This window comes from Leishmania infantum, chromosome 25 (assembly GCF_000002875.2).
Source record: "Leishmania infantum JPCM5 genome chromosome 25".
In the NCBI taxonomy this organism is placed as follows: Eukaryota; Euglenozoa; class Kinetoplastea; order Trypanosomatida; family Trypanosomatidae; genus Leishmania; species Leishmania infantum.
Genome location: NC_009409.2, coordinates 291413 through 308949, shown reverse-complemented (window position 1 = coordinate 308949; position 17537 = coordinate 291413). Strand labels below are relative to the sequence as shown.

At 59.7% G+C, this 17537-nt stretch overlaps 4 protein-coding genes across 4 annotated transcripts; all 4 read right to left on the bottom strand.

Moving 5' to 3' along the window:
* Window positions 1–1084: 1084 nt before the first annotated feature.
* Window positions 1085–2221, bottom strand: LINJ_25_0870 (conserved hypothetical protein; the record flags this gene model as incomplete). The annotated part of the gene is made up of 1 exon (XM_001466080.1): window positions 1085–2221. One exon carries the CDS (start codon window positions 2219–2221, stop codon window positions 1085–1087), a length of 1137 nt encoding a protein of 378 aa, XP_001466117.1.
* Window positions 2222–4745: 2524 nt separating this feature from the next.
* On the bottom strand, window positions 4746–7874 carry LINJ_25_0860 (conserved hypothetical protein; the record flags this gene model as incomplete). Its single annotated transcript, XM_001466079.1, has 1 exon — window positions 4746–7874. One exon carries the CDS (start codon window positions 7872–7874, stop codon window positions 4746–4748), a length of 3129 nt encoding a protein of 1042 aa, XP_001466116.1.
* Window positions 7875–10979: 3105 nt separating this feature from the next.
* Window positions 10980–11363, bottom strand: LINJ_25_0850 (conserved hypothetical protein; the record flags this gene model as incomplete). The annotated part of the gene is made up of 1 exon (XM_001466078.1): window positions 10980–11363. One exon carries the CDS (start codon window positions 11361–11363, stop codon window positions 10980–10982), a length of 384 nt encoding a protein of 127 aa, XP_001466115.1.
* A 2051-nt stretch (window positions 11364–13414) lies between these two features.
* On the bottom strand, window positions 13415–16480 carry LINJ_25_0840 (conserved hypothetical protein; the record flags this gene model as incomplete). Its single annotated transcript, XM_001466077.1, has 1 exon — window positions 13415–16480. One exon carries the CDS (start codon window positions 16478–16480, stop codon window positions 13415–13417), a length of 3066 nt encoding a protein of 1021 aa, XP_001466114.1.
* Between the last annotated feature and the right edge of the window lie 1057 nt (window positions 16481–17537).

The window sequence follows — 17537 nt, the reverse complement described above, 5'->3', positions numbered from 1 at the left end:
GGCACATTCCGGTCACGCCGACCTTTCGCTCAGCATGTGGATGGCACAAACATGTTCACTGCCGCACGTCGCTCCGACGCCACGTCATCCAGGACCTGACCGCCGATATCAGCAGCGATGCAGCGCTCTGACCTGCCCTGCGTCGTAGGTGCATGGCTCTGTCACCACCACAAGTGGTTCAGCATTAGCAGGGGATAGAGGGGCTCTGCCTGGCCTTTTCCCACACCGAGTAGGCGCACTGGAGCCTTTGTGGTACTACGCGCTGAGGTGCCCCCCTCTCCTCCCGTCTTTCGTGAGACGCACACGCTCACGAACAGCCCTCTCCCGCCCCGAAGGAAAAAAAAAACAGCGGAGACGCACAAGATACGAAGAGGTGCCACCCGCCTGAAGGGGCCGCGCTGGAGCAGAAAAAGGGTGTGGGTGGAACGCAGCAAGCATACGGCCTATATGAATCGGCACACTAGCACACTCGACGGCACGCGATGTCGGTGAAGCGCGACACGTCGGCTCCATAAACAAACAACAACATGAACAGAAAGGGCCACACTGGACAGGAGAAAGAAACACGTTTTTTTTTTAATAACAGCAGATGACAACAACTCCAGAACGGAGGAGACGTCGACACACACACACACACACATACGCAGATGCCTGTGTGAGGTAGAGGATGTGGGTGCGAGGGTGCGAACAGACAAAGAAAAAATATATAAAGGCATCAGAAAGACGAAGGCGCACCTTGCCCCAGCCCGTAGTGAGAGCCCTCTGCCCACCGTTGGCGCATGCTGGGGTGGGGGGAAGAGATAAAGGGAGAGTGGAGGGGCTTCTACATATTCCACACGTGGGAATGCAGCCCAAAGGCAGCCAACGTGATCAAAAGCCGACGGGCAGAGTCAATGAAGGTACGGTGCCATTCTCCTCAGCGACGACGTCCCACATGGCAGGAAGGCGGGCAGAGATGAGACAACGAGGAAGCGGAAGCAGCGGGGGAGAGAGACAGAGAGACCGTATCGCTCCGAATATGAATGGCGCATAGTTTGCCTCCTTCCTCCTTTGACGGCACACGCACAGCCTGTGTTGCTGCTCGCTAGATCTTCAGACTCGAGTAGGCAGCGGTGCCACCGTTCTCTAGTTTCGGGTGCTTGCGCACTTCCTTGCCCCCACTGCCAGCGCCGTCACCACCGACGAGGAGGCTAGAAGAGAAGCGTCGACTAGCCGACTGCTTTGAGCTCTCTCTCATGTTCAAATCGTTGGCAGCACCCTCGGCCGTGTCGATGCGCGTCGCGGGCGGGTGCGCCGCGCCGGCACTGCGCGCGGCCACCCCTACGCTAGCGGTTGCGGCAACGCCACGCTCGGGTATACTTTTGTCTTTGTGGCACGGAGGATGCTTCTCCTCGGACTCGGGCACCGCCGGGGACAGCTCCTCGAACAGAGAGGATACGACTTTGCGGTACTCTTCCTCGCTCTTGTCCTGCATTTTGGCGATGCTCGCGGACGCGGTGCTCTCAGAAATCCCGCACAGCGAGCGCACGCGGTCCACGGCGGAGGTGAAGAGCCGTCGACGCTCGCCCTCGTCCCAGTCGAGGCACAAGCGGCGGACCTTCACATGTTCGTCGACGGTGCACGGGTCGGGGTCGATGTAGAAGGTGACCGTGCTCGGCAGCATCGATTCGCGCTTCTCAGTCAGTCGCCTGTAGTTGAGGTCGATCGGCTGCGGGCGGCCGGCCTCTAACGGATGGCCCATTGGCACAATCCTCGACGCGCTGCCCTCGTGCACGTACAGGGGCAAATAGGTGGTCCACATGATGTAATCCTGCGGCGAGGAGGTACGGAGCAGCAGCAGGTATCGCTTGCGGCGCTCCTCAAAGCTGAGCCCAAAGTAGTAGTAAGTACACTTGCTGCCGTTGCTCGTCAGGTCGCGCAAGGAGGCGGTGCTGCTGCCCCCCTCAGCCAGGGACACCGTCTCGCTACAGATGCCGTTGTGGCTCTTCTGCGGCGCCTCGGGGTGTCGCGCGGCGCTGACGTCGTCGACAACGTACACCGGCTGCAGCTCCACCTCGCCATTCCGCTTCTTCACAAACGGAATAAACGACTTGGCGTGCAGCATCTGTAGTGGGCGTCCAGCGAGGCCGCTGCCCTTGTCGCGCGGGTTTGCGTGGCACAGGCCGAGCCCCTCATGAGTCGCAAACGCGTAGCGGCGGCGCCACCCCTTCTTGGTGAACATGCCGCGGCACAGCGCGAACTTCTCGAGCCAGCCCTCGCACAGTGGAGGCGCCGGAGGTGGAAGTGCGCACTTCGCTGTCCGAGTTTTGGCGGCATCGGCGGGGCAGCTCATTGCGTGCCTCCGGCTTGTGTGCACGCGGCGCGAACGACTCCGCACTCCACTTGGAAGCGCAAGAAGGTTTCCCAAGGGCGCTCGATACTCGGCAGCGGCGGGGACTGCGTGTTGCTCTGCTCCGCTTCACAAGCTCGCTACTCGCGCTTGGCACACACACACACGCACACGAAAGGGCGCCCTGTAGCGCTGCACACGAGTGCGCGCCTGATGATAGAGTTTTGTCGTGGAAGGAGGGGAGGGGATGGGGGTGAGCTGGTCCTCTGTGTGGATCTGCTTCCCCTCCCACACTCTTTCCCTTGCTCAGAGCGGGAGCGTGAATCGACGGGGCGCAGAACAACCGCGCAAGGACGCGCGCGCGGCGTGGAGTCAACCTACGCGTGTTTGGCTCAGTAAGTTGTGTGCGCGCGTGTATCGGGAGAGGGGTCTTGAGATATTCGTGAAGCGCAGATACGTCGAACTGCACAGAGGCGATGTAAGGAAAGATGAGAAAGACGAAAAACGCGGCTACGACGACGATACCGGACAACGACGTGATAAGCCGCCGGAGCGACTGGATCGCTACGTACGCGCGCACACTTTACACAGACGCCGTGTGCCAGGTAGCCCTTTTTTTCCTTTCGCTCTTGCCCGAGCAATCAGCAGGGATGCGCAGAGGAGGGAGGGAGGAGGGGGAGGGTGGACGAGGGAAAAACGATGGTCGAGACGAAGTATGAGGCGGAAAGCAGCGGAGCAGAAGTGCAGGGTAAGCAAGCAGGCCACAGGGAAGTTGACGAGGGCGGCCGTCCAGCAGAAGTTCGCGACGATGTGTTGGCCAATGTCCTCACCACCACAACAACCAACACAAGCGAAACGAAAGAAACCTCGACAAGGGCAAGGACCCTGCCACTCCGCATAGGGAGAGTGAAAGGGATGGGGAGAGGTGCGGGTCGGGGGGGCTTGTATGCGTGTATGCACCACGAGGGACAGGTGTAAAAGGCAGGAGGTGTGTGGGGGGGGAGGGAGGTAGAGCTCGAGCCCGTCAATCACGTGGTCGGATGGAAAAAGAAAAACGAGAAGGAGCGACGTGTGTAAACGACCGTGAAATCAACCGCAGACAACGATGACGACAGCGAAACCACCGCACACGCATATATGAAAGGCAAATAATCTTCGAGGCGCTGTGACTGGAGAGGAAGCGCACGGATACACGCACAAGGTTACAGATACAGACACGTGCGAGGAGGAGCGCAGTATTAACACCTTGAGCGTTCCTACGTGTTGGGTTGTGCTGTGTGCGGAAGGGAGAGGAAGGAAAGAAGGTGATGGCGGGTGGCACTTAGGGCGTGCGGGTGTGGGTGGTTAAGTGTGCGGAGAGGGGTTTGGTGAATGCACCGGTTTGCAGTCGCTCTACAGGGGAGGTGGGAGAAGGGGTAGGCAACAAGGGGCGAGCCGCTCGGGTTGTAGGAGCGCCACACGTAGAGGAGGAGTGAGAAGGGAGAGAAGGGAGGAGAGAGAGCGCATCACGTGGTCGAGGCATGGCAATGGTGGAGGAGCGGCATCCCTGTCGGCGTTTTCATTTTTTGTTTCTCGGCTTCCCGTTTTCTTCGTTGAAGGCGTCTATCATCACAACCGCCATCCTCGCAGGTCCGGCACGACACATACCGCGAGGGAAGCAAGAGAAGGAGGGAAGGGTGGGGAGGGGGGGGGGTCTGGCGGATGGGCGGACGCGGCTGTCAGCGTGTGTGTGTGTGTGTGTGTGTGTGTGTATGCAATGGAGCGAGAGACTGAGGAAAACAAAATGCGACACGTAGAGAGGGAAGGGAAAGACGGAGCACTACCACAGAAAAAAACCAGGAAGAGAAGACGACAACCGGACAACAACGCAGCGTGAAGAACAAATCACGTGCCTGCGTGCGTGTGTGCACGTAACTGCAGGTATGGTGGGAGGAGTTGACCACTCATCTCGTCTCACTCCTTACCCACTCATCCAGATCCTGTGCGCGAACGCACGCACGCACGCACGCATTCGCAGCTGCGTCAAGAAGAGCTGTCTCTCGGGGCGTACTTCTTCCCCTTTGCGCAGGACACCGTAGCGACAAGTGCTGCGACGGAAAAGAAGGGGGAGGGGGACAGCGAGCACGACGAGCAAAAACAAATCACCATCAACAACGACCGCATCAAGAAGCGCGCGTCACGGCGGAGGCCTCAGCACCACCATCCGAGATAGAGGGAGAGAGAAAAAGAAGAACACGTACACACACACATTGACAAACACCAGAATGCCAACTGGAAGCAGCAGCAGCAGACGAAAATATGTGCGACACACAACGAGTGTGCGTGATACAGCCGGGCAATGGGGGAGGGGGTCAATAACTCAAGGCATACGCCACCATCACTATACGGAAACGGCGCTACCCTTCCGCTAGTGCGGCTACCACCGCGTCATCAAGAAGGACATGAGGGATACCAACATCGCATCCGCGCCAGGGTAGAGCGTAATCTCGGCCGCGCAGTACCCCTTGGCCACCATGCCGTAGAGCACCGGGTTCACTTTCACCTCGGCCACAATGTCGGCACCGCCGTTCGTCGTGGCCGGGGAGACACTGCCGACGACAGCGCCGCCGCTGACGCGCTGTGAGCGCCAGATGCTATAGTACTCTGGCTTGCCAGACGTCATGGAGACTGCGGTCGAAGTGCCGTTGAACGCGGTCTCTGAAGATGGCTTCCCCGGAGAAGGGCAGAGAGTGGCATTCGGAGAGTAAAGAGTCGCCTTCGCGATTCCTCCCGTGGTCACCGGCAAGGTGAGCACGCCCAGCCCACCAGAGCTGCCGCGGGTCCTCGACGATGCTGCGTCCGCGGCCGTGGCGCGCCTTGCCGCGCTGACGCCGACGTTGTTAGCACCCTCCACGATGCCAGTGGCCGCATCGGAATCCACACCAAGCGCGGCAGGCGCTGGACTGCCGCGGCTGTGGAGGGTACTCCCGTTTCCGCTCACGACTCCTGTCGAAATGGCCGTGGCCGTCACAACGGTGGCCCCGGCACGCGCGGACGGCGTCGCAACGTCGCCGGCGGGCGGCACACGCTTGCGCGCCGAGTACAGCACGTCGTCGCCGCCCTTGGCCGCGCCTCCCTTCGTGTTACCGCCGCCGCCGCTGCTCGTCAACGAGAGGGTGAACTGAGTCTGGTTGTTCGTCGCCACGCAGCTGGCAAAGGTTCGGCCGACGGGGGTGGAGATGTAGAGCGTGTTGCTGAAGGGAATCCAGCTCTCTTTGATGATGTACTGCAGACACCGCTTGTCGCCAAAGTACACGTAGCCCGTCACCTTCGTCTGCGCATCAGCCGAAAAGCACAGGATGTGTTTCTGCATGTCGCTCTCATCAGATATAGAGAACTCTTCCTGATCGGCGAGGCGGCCGTCGAAGACGAGCTTCCACGTGACTGGCTGCATGTCCCGCACAATCCACGGCGAGCTGTACCGGTCGGAGGCGACACAGTAGTCCGGGTAGGAGCGCCTCCCAGTGCCGTAGAACATCGGCGGCGGCAGGTTGTTCACCAACTCCCGGTAGCGGTGGCTGACGGAGCTCAGCTTTTTGAGCGTCGCGGCACCAACGTACTCGAGCGCAGGCGCCAGCTCCACACTGCGCAGTCGCACAGCCAGTACTTCGGAGAGCGAAAAGGCGATGTCCTGAGTGCCGTTCAAACGCGCCGTGGCCTTGATCGGACGCCTCGACGCGGACACTGCGGTGTGCGATGCGATCCAGATTCCAGACGGCGGCGTACGAATCGCAGCCCGCGCTGCGTTCATGCTAGCCAACGTCGTCGCCAGCGGCGTCGTCGCGCCGCGGATCGACACATTGCCCCCGATGCGGGCGCCGTTGTGTCTACCCGCCGCACCGCTGTTAATGTGCGGCGGTGATTTGATGGCCGACGACGTCGTGCCGCCCTCGATGCTGTAGATACCCGTCTCCTTGTACATCTCCGCGAAGGCGCGGCGCAGGTCAGAGGCGCGGTGCTCGACGAAGCGCACACCGTATTTGAGCGAGCCCAGCAGAGGGCATTCGAAGTAAAAGAAGCAGCTCAACTGTTCGTGCAGCTCGTAGCATACGCAGCCAGAGTAGCCTCCCCACCCGCGTGGGTGCAGCATTGAGATGCCGCAGTGCGTCTTGGCGATGACGTCGGGAAAACTGAAGGCGTCGTGATAAAGCCCGTCTGGGGCCATGGCGCCAATGAAGCGTAGCGGCACACTCAAGTTGTTCTCTATGGAGATGATGAGACCACCACGAACGCTTGCGATGCGCCGGTCCAGCAGCGTCATGGTTGCCCCCAGCAGCGTCGACGGCACGGTGTGCGACTGGCGCATGGCAAGCAGCGCCCGCGACTCATTGGAGAGACGGCGCCACATGGCCAGCTCGTTCAAAGACAAACCACACTGCAGCAGGTCACGCGCATAATTCCCGGCACCGGCGGCGCCGCAGTCAGCGCCGCTCTCGCCTGTGAAGGAAAGGGTTGTTGCGGAGTCGTTCAGTGAGGTCGGCACCTCAAGCACCGAGCCGCTGGTGCCGGCAAACGACGGCTCGAAGCCGTGCCCGTGCCCACGCCAACTGCTGCCGCTTATCACCGGGCTCAGCGGATCGGTCCGTGCCCGGCCAAGCGGGCTTAACGGGGGACTGTCCGAGTTCGACAGACTATCACGGTGTGCTGCTCGCTCCTGCAGCTCGTACTCTCGCCGCGTGATGCCGAGCTCCCGCACCTCCGACATTTGATAGCCACGCTCGGCCCAAAAGTCCTCCTCCGATACCGTCTCCTGGATCCACCCATCCACAACGTTTTTGCCAGCCGCAACGGCCTGCTGCATGGAGTGCAGCAGCGCCTCTGCTGTGTCGAACGCGCTAGCGGACTCCACAATGTTGAACTGCCGGCGCTGCTCTCGGCCAACCGCGAAGTACGCCTCCGCGGACTGGCCTTCCGACACCTCGACCGCGTTCAGTGCATCCTGCAATGCGCGGTTGTGCTGCTTCATGGCGCTGTAGGCCTCGCAGCGGATGAGCAGCAGCCGCAGAACCTGCGTCCGATTAAAGTAGTGGTGCCTGCTCAGGCACTCTGCGCTCCCAGCAGGCAGCGACGCAATGGCGGTGGCGCTGGCGGTGGAAGTTGGCAAAGGCGCAGAAGCGCCGATGCTCCCGGCGGTGAGCCACTGCAACGACGCCGCCTGCGTTGTACGGGTCATGCTCGAGGACCCACCGAGACGAGGTCGGAGTGCACTATGGTCGTAGCCGTTCTCGCTGATGCTGCTCAGAGTGGGGGCGCCAACGACAGAAGCGGTGGCGTCACGGACACGTGCCACGACGCCGTCGCTGCGCGACAAAACCGCTCGCGGCGTGCTTGCTGGGGTGTTGCCATTGAGATCCTTGCCTGACTTCAGCAGCGGCAGCCCCTCCGCGTTGGCGAGAGCGTGTGTAACGATGGTGATAGCGCCTTGTGCATTGTTGTGTAGGCGCAGCTCATCAAAGGCACGCCGGATCACCTCATGCATGACCCCAGCGGGCTTCTCATACTGCATGACGACCACACAAAAGGAGGGGGCACGGAAGGGACGAGAAGAAAGGGAGGGAAAGCACGCAAGGTGCACCACAAGTAAGGGGTGGGGGTGGGTGAAGGGGGGGGGCAAGAGGAAGCTTTCGTGGGCGGGCAAGGGAAGCACACAAACGCACGTACTTACGCCGAGTGTGTGTGTGTGTGTGCGTGGTGCGTGTGATCGAGAAAACGCAAAGAATTCAAAATGGCTCTGAGTGCATACAAGCAAACACACAGGGAAAACAAATTTGGACAGGTGAACACAACAACACACCAATCACACGCGGCTTGGAGGAAGACGGAGAGGGAGAGGCAGACGGACGGCTTCTGTGGGCACGTTCACAAGCCAGTGAGTCGGTAAGAATAGTGGGCTTAGGCTTGTCTCTCGTTGAGTTCATCCATCGAAGAATATAAAGAGTTAAAAGACGTCGACGTGTGCACCGGTGCGGGTGTACGATGAACAACGTTGCCACCATCAACAGCGACACCAACAAAACCAACGACGACAGTGGCGACCTCCTAGATACTGCGTTTCTCGGCGACGCTGACCAGAGCCCGCCCCTCCCTAGGCGTTGACGCCCCGCGGATGCCGCAGCAGAAACTAAAGTAGGAAAAGGATGTACCAAGCAAATCGCGTATTCCAGAAGCCCTGTGACGGAGAGCAAAGGAGATCGTTGCAGCGAAAAAGAAGCGGAGCGCTAAGAGCAGACAGCAAGCTTGGAGCTCACCTTCCCTGCGTGTGTACGGCAGGACAGCAGAGAAGACCAGGAGCGCGGTGCGCGGGATACAACGACCTTTGACGACGGCAGGGGCGATAAGTGACGAGAAAGAGAGAGGTGGTGGTAGTGGTGGAGAGAGAGACGCACAAAGACAAGGAAAGGGGGGAGAGGTAGGTTGGCTCGAGGTGGCAGTGGCATCAACCAGCGACCACAGGCACAGCAGGGAGTGAAGGGCGGGGGGGGGGGAACAACCCAACACGCAAACACACACGCACACGCACACAAACGTAGAGTTACACCATAGATAACACCCGCGCACATACGAGGTTGTCGCACGAACGGACCGGGGCGGGGCAGACAGAGCGATCGGCCGAGAGATGCGGGCAAACAATCAGCGAGAGCAGAAATCAGAGAAAACGCGTAGTGGGGAGGAAGGAGGGGATATGATATAGAGGAATAGAAACATCAAAAAAGGCAACAGAGACCAGAAGAAGAAAGAGAAAGCAGCACCAGAACTACGCGCACTGTGCCTGATCCCTTTTTATGTTCCGCTTCACTTCTTTCGTATCCGCTTCGATCGCTGGTTGGTAGTGTGAAGTGGTCTAGCACACCTCCCGGCACAGTTACTCTTGTAGACCTTCCGACGCTGTGGTCACAAGCACGCGCGGCCCCTCACACGCAATTCCCTCGCGCGCCCTCGATCAGACTCCTGCGCGGCCTTGTCCTTTCGGCTGTCGCTCTCCCTTGATATATACATATACATACATATATATGTATATATATATATCGCCTTTTCTCCCGTCACGGGTGGACCGGCAGCGGAGATGATGTCGTCGCGTCCCTTTCCCGTGCCGCAGCTTTCCTTGGCGTTTTGTTTGTGCCTCTGTCGTTGATGTGGAATTCGCGTTACGGTGTTTTTTTTTTTGGGGGGGGGTCCCTGTATGTGCAAGGTTGAGGGGAAGCAGGGGTGGGGAGGACGACCCGCTTCCTTGTGCGCTGTCGTCTGTGCTTGCGTGAAGGGGTTCGTGGCACGCACGATACTTGCCCAACCGGGAGGCCTTTGTGGGGAAGGGGGAGGGGGTGAGGAGGTTTGCTTTCAGCCAGCAATACTAAAGAACGAATGAGAGGAAGCGGCGCAGACAAGACAGGAGAGCGCGTTCCATTCGCTCAAGGTGCGGCCCATCAGGCGCGAGAGCACACACACACGCACACACGCACATGGTAAGAGGGGGGCAGAGAGAAGGGAAGGGATTGGGCAGTAGCAGGACCATAACAAAAAAAGGAAAACGGCAGAGAGAGAGATGGGCGGGCACCACAGTGATCTTCGTAAGGTCGCATGTTGCACATGGTGACCTACCCGCATAATTTTGGAGGATGCAGTGCGGCTGGAAAGGAGGGAGAGGCGACTGGAGGTGGCGGTGTGTGTGTGTGTGGGGGGGGGGAGTAACCCCTCACGATATACGGCAAAGCACGTCACATAAAAGCAGCGACCAAAAACGAGCGAGAGGGAGAGCGGCTGCGCCCTTTTCGTTGCTCTGCTTGCCACATCGCTCTGCCTCATCGCCCGTTCTTTTCTTTGCTGTTTCCTGGGCGTGCGTTCGCACCGCCTCCTCGCCACCTCGCCCTTACCGCGTTTCTCCTGCTGCTCCCCGACCACTACTGCCGTGCCAGCACCAAGGCATCCTCTCTCCCACTTATGCATTCCAGCAAGCGTGTGCGAGGGGACGCGAAAGCCGCGTACGGCCCTTTGGTGCATAAGCACACACACACACTCCCACGCACTCGCACAGGAAAGCGCCTCTGCTTGACCGGCGACTTCCTCTTGCATATTTCCTCTTTTCTTGTTTGCTCTTCTTCGAGGGAGATACGGAGGGCGAGAGAGAGAGAGTTGCACCCCGTCCGTACATCGACGACTTCCATGCACGCACAGCCACAGCAAGCTCACACATACACGTGCACGAGGCCAACGAATCCATGACTCTACGTGCAAACTTTCACCCGTCGTTCACTCACGCAGGCACTGGTAGGAGGGGGGTCCATGTCGACGACGAGAAAAGGCCGCTCCGCGATGACGCATGCATGCACACACGGAGAGGGTATGAGTTTACAGCCACCTATGCCTTCGAACGAGAGGGGTAATCGGAGATAGATGGAGAAGAATAGGTCACAGAACAAGGTGATGACGGCGGGGAGGGGAAGGGGGCGGGCACAATGCAGACATCCTCATTCTTCATGGGTGCCACTGCTTTTTTTTTGCCTTCATCTTCACCTCTCTTTAGAGCTTCCTGTTCTCTCTCTCGCTGATCCTATGCATAGACCTTCGCCAACAGCATTCATGCAGTGAGGCCCTGCCGCTGGGTTACCAACCTCGACTACTTTTCCTCGAGGTAAATCTGCGAGCCAAACTTGGCGTAGAGCTGCGCCTTGAGCTCCGTCAGGGCCACGTCCAGATCCTTCAGCTCCGCCTCTACCTCTTCCTTCTCCGACTCAATGCGCTGCTTCTCCTCATCGAGTAGGTCTACGGCCTGATCGCACTCGACGTCCACAAAAGCCTCACCAAAGACGTACTTTACCTCGTCGCAGATCATGGCCTCGGTGCTGGCGTCGTCGAGCTTCTCAATGTCATCTCTCAGAAGCTTCAGGCGGCGATTCAGCGTCTGCACACGTCGGTGCAACCGGGAGAAGACGCAGATGTTGCGCTGATCCTCCCATGTGACGTCGATCGGGACGTCATTCTTCTTGACCGTGGTGGCCATGACGAAGTGTAGCGTGAAGAGATATAGAAAGGAGAGCAAACCTTCACATGTTGGAGATGATGGAGGAGAGAGGGATGTGGAGCGCAACGCGTGTATGTGCGCATGCGTTCCAGGAGCGTGGTCGGGGGTATTTCGCATGAGCAGCCCGCAACGATAACAACGGATGGGATGATGGGCAGTGCGCGTAGCCGCCATAATTGCGGTGGTGGTGGTGAAAGATAAAGATTGGGGAGGGGGAAGGGAGGATTATGGTAGAATGCACGCATCTATTCACCGTAGCGAAGCCGGCCATCCTAACGTGACGCCACAGCACAGTGCCCCCCCCCCCCTTCCCCGGGTTTGAGGGGGTAAGCTAGGCGTCAGAAACTGACACGCGCCGGTGTGTGTTTTGTTGAGCCGAAGCACCGGCAGGCAGGCGAAACGTGCAGAGCCGTCGTGAAGGAGGCTGCCTCCAAGGCCTATGTTCTCACTTCTCCATTGTTATGCGTGTGGATGCCAGAAACGCCTTCAGGCGGCATTTTGTGTCTCTTTTTCTCGAGCACTGGTGCTGCGGTACAGCATCGATTCGGTAGAGGTGGTTGAGAAGATACAAAAACGAATGCGTGCATGCAAAGGCACGCAGACAGAGAAAAGAGAGAGCGCAAGGGAGGGAGAAGAGAGGGTGATGCGTGAATTTTCTGGATACGACAGCTCTGCAGACTTCCCCGGTACTTCCCATGCCGCCACGCCGGGACATGCCGAAGCGGGGGGAGCGGGAGGTTGTCGGCCCTGTCGCCTGCCTGGCCTTGAAGGCACAGCTGTCCGTCGAGCACAGACGGCGGCTAGAGAACGCAAAAAGGAAAAAAGAGGCGCACGCGCACACACACACACACACACGCAGGTATGCGCGCGAATTCGGAGGGAAGGGTGACAACGTTTCGTTCTGCTTTTTTTTGACGGTGTTCCTGCTCCTCCTTCATCCCTCGCACGCACGCAGATGCGAGAGAGAAAGGGGGAGAAGTCCTCCCCTTTACAGAGCACACTTGTGCGGACGCCCCACGTTGCGCGCATAATCCACAGATCCGTCCCCTCTGGAATATATATATATATATACATATATGAGCAACCAAAACACAAAGACGAACACAAGGGCAACAACCGCCAGCGCACAAGATTAAGGGCAAAATACAGAGAGAGCCGGGCGTGCGTGCACGGACACCTACGCACACAGCACAACAGCACACACAAAAAAAACAGGTAGGCAACGCACAACGGACGAAGTGGAAGGATGAGGGGGGAGGAAGAGGCGTCACACACACACACAGAAACCACTTCGATTCACGCCAATACAAGAGCAAGCCTTCTATGGTATATACAAGACAGCGCCACACGCATGAAAAGACAGAGAGACCCTCTCTCTGTGCGTGTGTCACCCTGTTGCAACGCAGCGCACATGCATATATATTTTTTAGGCTTCCTTTTATGCCGCCTTCGGCCCTGATCGCCGGGGAACACCTCAGCATGTCGTAGCGGTGTCTAGTACTCACTCTGCAGGAAGCCCGGGCAGAGCCCCTCTATCCCCTGCTAATGCTGAACCACTTCTGGTTGTGACAGAGTCATGCACCTACGACGCAGGGCAGGTCAGAGCGCTGCATTGCTGTAACAGAGTGTGCCTAAAACTGCCTCGCCCCGCGTGATGGGGACCCTGTGACCGGCGTAGTGGAGTGAGGACCGGGCTGATGCTCTATCTCAGAGGAACAGGCGCGCGACCAAGGAAAAACAAGGGGGAGGAGGATACCGTCTATCAAGGAGGTGTCTGGGATACGCCGCTCACGCATACAGACACAGACAGCCGCGTGCAGGTACCGCACGTTACCTCACAAGAAACAGAAAAAAAAAACAAAAACTATAAACGCCGTGGAAAGAAGTGCGTACAATTAAAAGAGAAATGCGGCAACACACTAGATGCACGTCACGACAGATGTGCACATACAACACTGATGCAGGACGGGGCGTGACATTGGCGCGGCCACCTGTCAAAAAAGCGGGGAGGGGTCAAGTGCATTCATGCATTACACGCAATCCCGGAAGAGAGGCTGATAGCGATGCAGCAGCACCGGCGGGCAGCTCTCGCGGCTCCTGTGGTGTATCGCCTTCGCCTGAGCAATGATGCGACCGAACATGTCAATCGCGCGCGCGCTCGCCGGACGCACACGTGGCGACGCAGCAGAGGTTAAAGGCGCTCCTCGTCGAGCTGCCCCTCCACGTGACAGCTCACCCGTGTAGGGATGGGTGGGACACAGCGATGGCCCGGCCACTGCTGCCGCGCCGCAGCTGCCAGCGCCGATCTGCTCTTCTTCTACTTCCAGATTTGTCGAAGTGGGCGTGGCACCAGCGGCCGGCACACTCGCCAGAGGCGGCGGCCCCTGCAGACCGCTGTCGTCAGAGAGTCGACTCAGCTCATGCTCCAGAAGTAGTGAAAGCTCCATCAATACTTTGTAGTGGTCATCCGTGGCGCCCGCCGTGAGGCGCAACCCGGTCGACGCCTCGTTGTGTCTTGCATCAGCGCCGGCGCCACGTCCCAGCACGTTCGACTCCTCTATCGCCACGTCACACGTGCTCGTGTTCTGGCCTCTTCGGTGCAACGCGGCCATGACACGCCCAGAACTGCTACCACCATTGCTACGACCAACGTCGCTGCTGCCGTCGACCGGGGCTTCGCGCAGCAGTGCTTGCATAGGGACTGGCACAAGGCGCATCATCGGTGCAGGAAGCGGCATGCGCAGCTGCTCGGCTGCTATCACGAGCGCCGCGGCGGCCACGAGCACGGGCGAGAGCTGGAGAACGCTGAAGCCTCCGTCCGGCAACTTGCTTTCTTCTTCGGCGGCCATCCTGCTGTTGACGCCGCCGCCGTGGCGCGGGGTGCTGTCGCTAGCTGACGAGGCAGACGCGGACGACGATGCGGCAGAGCCACCAGCGTTGGCGCGAATGACCTCGTCGCAGATGAAACACGTAAAGAGGCGCAACCGCAGCCAGTCATTGATGGCGCGCCGGTCTGCCGGCGTCAGCGCGGCGGCGCGTAAGGCCGGGTGCGGCTGCGCGCTTCCTGCCACCGCTGCTGCCTCTTCCTCCTCGGCCTCTTCTTGCATGAGCCGGTCAACGTCGTCGACGAGGTGGCCGCGGTCTTGGTGCTCCTCCAGCAGCCGTCGCGTCGTGTGGGACGCTGTGAGAGTGCCGTACAGGGCATCACTGGTTGAGAAGGCGAGCAGTGCGCCGACAGCCTCGAAGAGAGTGACCGGGTGAACAGGAAAGCCAAGCGTGAGCAGAACGTGGAACTCGAGGATCACGAAGTCCTCCTCGCTGATGGGGGCCGTGTCCTCGACGCAGCCCATCAAGCTGCGAATGCGCGGGGGGTAGAGATCGACCGTCTTGCTACCGAGCATGATGCACACCACGATGACCTGCGTCAGAAAGCTGCAGATTTCGCGCGCCTGCACGCCACCGTCGAGACCGCTGTCGTACAGCTGCTCTGCAGGGAGCTCGGCGGCGATGGGCGGGCTGGTGGGCCTCGTGCCGTACATCGCCAGCATTCGGCAGTCCATCTCCTGCCGCGAGCGACCCCGCTGGAGCTGGCGTTTGTAGGCGAAGAAGTTGGCGAGGGGATCCACCGTGACGGCGATGAACCGATCGAGAAATGCGACTGCCGTGTAGAAGGCGAGACGACTGCCGTGGATGTAGCGGACGATGCCGTCAAGAGAGTCGACCACGAGGGGGCGGCACAGAATGCCACTCGACGCGTAGCGCCAGCGCCGCCACCCGGAGGGCACCTGCTCATTGTAGAAGGACGTGTCGAGAAGTCGACGGAGCGCCATGGCTCGCCACCGCTGCGATGGCGGAAGGCGCTCCTCCAGTATGCTTTCGCCATTTTGGTGCATGTCTTCGTGGTGACGCGCTGCAGAGAGCGAGCCACCACGCTGCCCATCCATGCGGCCCATCGCGAGCAGCGGCCGCGCCGGCGTCGACGGCGCTGACCGGGGGTCCTCACTGAGGCCAGCGCCAGAGGCGCTCGTCATGCCGCCGCCGCCACCCTCCACCACGCGCACCGCAGAGGTGCTGCGGTCACGCGATTGCGTCGCGGACTCCAAGTATGTCGTGTGCCCGCCATCGGAGAGTGCGCCGGAGGTGTTGGCTGCCTCGGTCGTCGAGCAAGACTGGTAACGTGAACTGAACTTTAGTCGACTCAACGCCGTCGCTGTCATGGCCCACGACTGGCAGCGTTCCTCGTCTGCCGCGCCCAGCAGTGCCGTCGCGGCGAAGCAGAAGGTGTACTGAAGGGAAGTCGGCACCAAGTGGAGAACGTAGTCCGCCAGCGGTGGCGGCGGCACGAGCGTATCGCTGCCGACACCGCGCGACCGCGCTGTGCGTGGCTGCGCCTCCGCACCGCTACTGCAGAAACATCGGCAGAGGCAGGCGATACGCCGCAGGGTGCGCAACTCGGTGACACTGATAGACGCCGAGTCCGCTGCCGTCGTCGCACGCGCCAAAACATTAGATGCTGCGCCACGACCGCTGTCTTTCGACGGCGGCGTCAGCAGCAGATATCGCTCGTACACAGCGGAGGTGCCCACCAGTTCGTAGCGCGAGGCCAACAAATACAAATGCGGAGCTGCACCGTTGGTGCGCACCATAGCACACAGATGACTCATGGGGCAGAGCTGCCAGCCGCGGATAGTCTGCGGCCAGTCAGCCCACACCTCCTGTGTAGACAGCGTCTTGTGGAGGTCATCTTCGGCGTTCGTCACGCGGAGTGCATGCACCGTCGTCCCCGGGGACACCAGCTGCGCTGCAGACAACTCTGCTGGCCACTCTTGCAATAAACTTGTGCGGCTGCTTGAGGTGAGAGCCGCGCCGGCACCGGGTCCGGAGTTACCATCCGCCGCGCCGCTGGCGAGCTGCTGCGCTCCCCGTGGCTCGTAGAAGAACACAATCGGCTTCTTCTGCCCGTACAGCACACACTCCTCGTCTGTTGGCAGGAGCATCTGCGGTGGTGCCATCTCGAGGGCAGATGGGGTCCCTTGCTGGCCGGCACTGGCCACCCCGGCGAGCTTACTGAACAGTTCGAAGACGGCAGTGGACATCGTGGCAGTGGCCCGTTTTTGGCTTCCCGTTTTCTGTTTTTTTTTCTTTGGTGGGGTGTGGGTGGAGCGGGGCGGGTGCCGCAAACTCGCCACACACCAGTCCGCTCTCGGTTCGGATTCCCTCCCTCTCTCTGTCTGCGTGTACGTGGGAGGAGGGGCAACGGAACAAAGAGAGCACGCTATCACGAAATGGTGGAGTAGGAGCGGAAGGGGGGGGGACCAGAGAGATGCACAACACAACGAGCAAATAGATGTATATGTGTGTATGTGTATGTATACGGGCACAGAAGAAAAAAAAAACGAAAACGACTCCGAGACGAAGGCGTGTTGATGAACACAATCTGCGCCTTGCTGGCTCCGTGTGGCCCTCTCTCGCTCACTCGCTCTCTGCTTTTCGGTTCTTTTTTTCGTTGCGCGCAGCGCTGCGTTGCGTTCCTCTGTCTCGGCCTTGTCAGAACGCTAGAGACCAGCGCTGTCGTAAGGCGACGCTCACGCGCTAACACACGCGCACGCACACACACACACACGTGCTTACACAGCCAAAAACAAAAATTCAAGCGACGGGTGGCTTGAGAAAGAGAATCAGAGAAGGAAGTCGCGAGTGGGAGATGGTGTGCGTACGGAAAGACGGCCCAACGTTTGGGGGAGGGGGAGGGTAAGAAAGGAAAAGCGGGCCTCGTAACACGATGCTGGCAGAGGTCTTTTGGATACGCGAGGATGCACGTGTACGTGTGTGCCTGCCAGTGATGCCAGAATACAAATCTACAGGACGTGAGGGTACGACGATGTACGAAAGCGCATACGCACACGCACACACGCCGGCACACCTTCACAAAGCGAGAGATCGGCAACAACGAGATGACCCCCCCCCACCACCACCACCACCCCGAAAACAAAGCAAAAAAGGGGAGGGAAGCGGCAAACCAACAAAGAATGCGCGAGCACAAGGACGCAGGGAGAAGAAATAAGGGCGGGGGAGATGCGGAGGGGTGGGTGGGTGGGTGGGGGGGGGGGAACAGGGAGCGTAGACGCAGCTCTGGGAAGAAAACCACAAAGC